Source organism: Atta colombica, unplaced genomic scaffold, assembly GCF_001594045.1.
Source record: "Atta colombica isolate Treedump-2 unplaced genomic scaffold, Acol1.0 scaffold27, whole genome shotgun sequence".
NCBI classification, from domain to species: Eukaryota; Metazoa; Arthropoda; class Insecta; order Hymenoptera; family Formicidae; genus Atta; species Atta colombica.
This window is the reverse complement of record NW_017259370.1, coordinates 366,886-371,320: the sequence shown is the minus strand read 5'-3', so window position 1 is coordinate 371,320 and position 4,435 is coordinate 366,886. Positions and strand designations below refer to the sequence as shown.

Genomic DNA, 4,435 nt, shown 5'->3' with positions numbered 1-4,435 from the left:
GTAAGAGATTAAATAATCAATGATATATATTTATTATTCACACAATAAAATAACATAAAAGTACATACAAATGATAAGTGCGATCAGACTAGATTATAAATTATTGAGAGCTTTGTAAAAATTCTTACTTTGCAGATAAGAAGTTAATTTGCACAGGAATTCACTGTGATTCCATGACATTGATATTTCCTGGCTGATTGTCATTGGCATGCATATTGTGGCAACCAACAAATCAGCCATGGACAGATTAATCACAAAATAATTTGTAACGCTGTAAGAATTGTATCTCTTTAATTTTATATATATAAGCAAAATCTATCTTTTTTCTGCGATTATTTATGTATGTATAAATTTAAATATCTAATTAATAAAATCTAAAGCTCGATTATATTTTCTATTAATATTTTATAAATAAAAATTTAAAAAATTATTGTTTATTTTACGATCATATTTTTGTTCCATTAATTTAATGAATATTTTATATTGATAAAAGAAATGTGTAAAATGTGTAATTCTAGTTTAGAATCTAGTTTAGCAACTTTAGTTAAGAATATTGATAAGTGTAAATTTTTTGCAAACAAAGATAAAGTTCATAGAATATTAGATTTTAGAATGTGGTACAAATTCAACGAAAGAAGGTTCTTCAGAAGGCTCACATAAATAGCAGCACATAAGATTTTCTGTTTGTTTTGATACGAAATTGGTATAATGCTTCGTAACCATATATTCAAATTTTCAGAAGTTTATTAAATTATTTTTGATAATCATCAAATCACTGACTTTATATATATATATAAAATATTTTTATTATATACATAATTTAGTTAATAAAATTTAACACGATACTTGTGTTGCGTTTGATAGAAACAATCTTCACCAAGATAGCTCCGATTGTGGAAGAGATTATTGCTCTAATGAAAAATATATTCTGGTGCAGTGTTCGTAACAGTTCAGGTATTTCACGAAGCGCTACATATATCCGTCGCTTATTTCCGACTTATATACGCAACGTATCATGCAAATAAACTATCCGCAATGCATTCATAATGGACGAACAGCTGCGGTTGCTGTCGGTAGTAGGTCTTCGATTATTTTTCAACCAGAAATTCGTGCTCCCACACGAAATGCTACTGAAATCGCGTAAGATCACAATGAGCCATCGGAGAAGCCATCTCCTGCCGTCTGCTTTCCGAATTTGTTATTCAATAAATTCGGTACTATTGTTTGTTTCATATCGGGGATGTGAATCTAGTTCCACACGTGATAAAGATTTGTAATATAGTTTGTTGGCACTTAATTAAAAAAAATTTTTTTTTTTTTTCAAAAAATTTGAAACTATAACAACCTGAAAATCTATTAATAATTCAACATAGCACAATATAATTCAATTTAATAAAGATATAAAATTTGAAAGATGCGGGTATTAATTTCGCATCTCGTTTTGCCTATTTATTACAAATATCAGGTATTAGATAATTCATAATTAATAGTCTAAATTCAATTAAAAACTTTGCATAATTACTTACCTCTTTAAATGATATTTGCAAACTACAATTATCACAAAAATGTTAGCTATCACACCGACTAGTACAGTTGGTACATAAAGAATAATCAACAAATAATCCTTATTGCTTCCATGAAAAGAATTATAAAAATCCCATAGTATCTTGATCATAATGTCATTTTGCGATGACAAAGTCTTGTTCGCCATCATTGTCTTGATCTTCGTGCAATCTTATTATACAACTAGATCCTGAGTCAACCAAGAAGCTACGTAAAAATATTAAAATAGAAAGTAATGATGGTAGTATAAATAATAGAGAACACAAAAAAGTCGAGATTTTTCGGCACTGGTTCCGGACAATAAAAGTCTACTCTAACGACTTTTTTCGAATATGAGGAACAAGTTTTCGCTGTACTGTGGTTTGTTACAACAGCAGCGACGTACACGTACACCGAGAGTCTCGGCAATTGCGCACAATGTGGTCCAACTTCTCAGAGTTCCGACACTTACGTTCGCAGAATCTTTTATTGGCATCAAGCTGCACGCGAGGAAAGGGTTCACAGTAGTAACACATGGAATGTTACCAGTTACCAGAATCATCAGAGTCGCGGTATCAGTTTGAATCATGATCGGAGCAGACGCTTGCGAAATTGTTTAGTGGTAGTTTTATTTCTCTTAGGCGTTTGTGTTGAATTTCCGGTGATGACTATAGCCAATGTTTGTTTAATTATGAAGCTCGGTGAAATATCAACTTGATATTCGGTTTCGTTGCTTCCTTTCATCTTCCTTTAATCTATAATTTACATCCTTTTTACCCTAATAGCACTTATTTGGAATACATCCTAGAGATGTCCTTGACAGTTCAAAGGACCTCTAGATGTTCTAAGGACATCTCCTGAGAGATCTATGCTGTTAGGATATTTTATTACTTTTTTAATAAATAGTATTATAAGATAATATTATAAAAAGAATGAATTCAAATAAAAATTTAAAAATTTAAACTTACATTTTTTGTAATATATATATGTATATATCATTTATTAAAGCTATCATTTATTAAAAATGAATTAACAGATTCAGATTTTTATTCTAAATGTTATTATTTTTAATTTATAGATAACAAAACGCAAACAAAATTTTACTTGAAATGATCTTTCCTAAATCTTTCCTAAATTAATCTTAGACATTTTCTAATTTACCAATTTTATTTTCTAAAATTTCTTATAAAATTAATTTTTTTTAATATACGTATGCTGTAGACTGTAGTGCAGACTGTAGGAAACGTTCTTTTTCCTTCCTTATAATCTTTCTAAATATAAATTGAATATATGTATTAATTGAATCATACATATTAATTGAATCTGTTTTTTACTCTTATCAAGAATAATCATTAAATTGAAGTGACAAATTTTTACCGATTTTGTAATAAATTTTAAAATAGATTCTTTCTCGGCATAAATTTTAAATATAAATGCGCGCAACAAGATTGCTGCAACATTGTAAACAATGTAAACGATCTATAATTCAATACCATTAATATTAAAATCTCAAATATAGACATACCTTATATAAGTGATAAACTTTACGATATTCATTAAGAAAATGACAATAAAATTACAAAGAAACATTCTCCAATACAAATGCAAAAACTTTTTCAACCAGAAATAAATATGCACATTGATCTGATGTTGCTTCTATTGTTTCCAAAATTTTGGACAAAATTCTACATTTTTTTCATATACATACATCATTTAAAATTATGTTTCTTTGTTAGTTAATTATAGTTTAGTTTAATTATAGTTTAGCTAAAAAAGTTGATATAAAAAATCAACTTCTTATACGGAAAGAAAAAATTTACTATAATCGCTAATCCTTTGCCGTAATGACAAATTTCATTTGCGAATATAGGGATTGCAAAATTATTTGCAGGTGTAACAAATAAAATTTGTTCGTGTTTGTTGCAGTTGCAATAAATATATCAAATAAATAAAAGATATATAATTGCATATAATATTTGAAGATAAAGATTAAAATAAGATTTAATTAATGAATTAAAATAAAGTAAAATGAAATTCCTTTTTTTTATGTTATTGCTACTTACATATATATTAATAGAATTTACATTATATGAAATATAAAACATGTTTACAGTGAAGTTACAGTAATATAATACTTTTGAGTCTTTCACGAATTTCTGCTTCAGAGATGCTAAAAGATTTATCAGGTAGGTTATCGCCGTGTCATTATCCATTGCTAATGCCAACGTTTTGTAAATCTTGCTGTTCACTTTATCAGGGCGTATCAGTGTAAAATTCAATGCAAAACGTGGGCAAATATATGTTGTTATAATTACAATTATATTAACAAATACATATTAATGCGTTATTTTTTTTACTCGCTACAAAATTATTTGCATCAAACGCCAAATATTTGTTAAATATGCAAATTTGTTTACTACAAAACATAGAAATTCGACAAACACATTTTGCATTCCCTTTTGCGTTCATAGCAAATATTTTTTCTCCATGTATCTACGTATTAATTATAAAAATATACATAATATGTGCATATTTTTAATTTTCAATCAACTTTTTATTCATTACTGTTACATATATAACAGAATCCACAATATATAATTTAGTTCAATTAAGTTAGTTATTTGTGATTCACTTACTTAAAGTATTGTTTTCTTATATGTAATTTAATTCTGATAGAATATAAAGAAGCTAGCGTCTCAAATTTTGTTTAAAAAGTATTTGGAAATGAAAAAGGAAAGAGAATAAAATAATATATTAAAATATCAATACATTTTTTTTATTTTACAGATAATTTATTACTTTATTGCGTATAAGTGTACACATAAATATATACATATCTTAACATCTGATTCTAGTCTTTGTTGTTCTAAAGAATAAAAAAATAAAAGTATAT

General features: G+C 26.9%; 1 protein-coding gene across 1 annotated transcript in view; it reads right to left on the bottom strand.

Annotated features, from left to right (window-relative positions):
* LOC108689324 overlaps positions 1-4,435 on the bottom strand; it is a 13,538-nt gene that overhangs the window by 4,008 nt on the left and 5,095 nt on the right. The window contains exons 6-7 of the mRNA XM_018196059.1: positions 1,527-1,723; positions 129-271 (exon numbers count right to left, since the gene is read on the bottom strand). Coding sequence (XP_018051548.1) covers positions 129-271; positions 1,527-1,723 — 340 coding nt within the window. The remainder of the gene's footprint in view (positions 1-128; positions 272-1,526; positions 1,724-4,435) is intronic.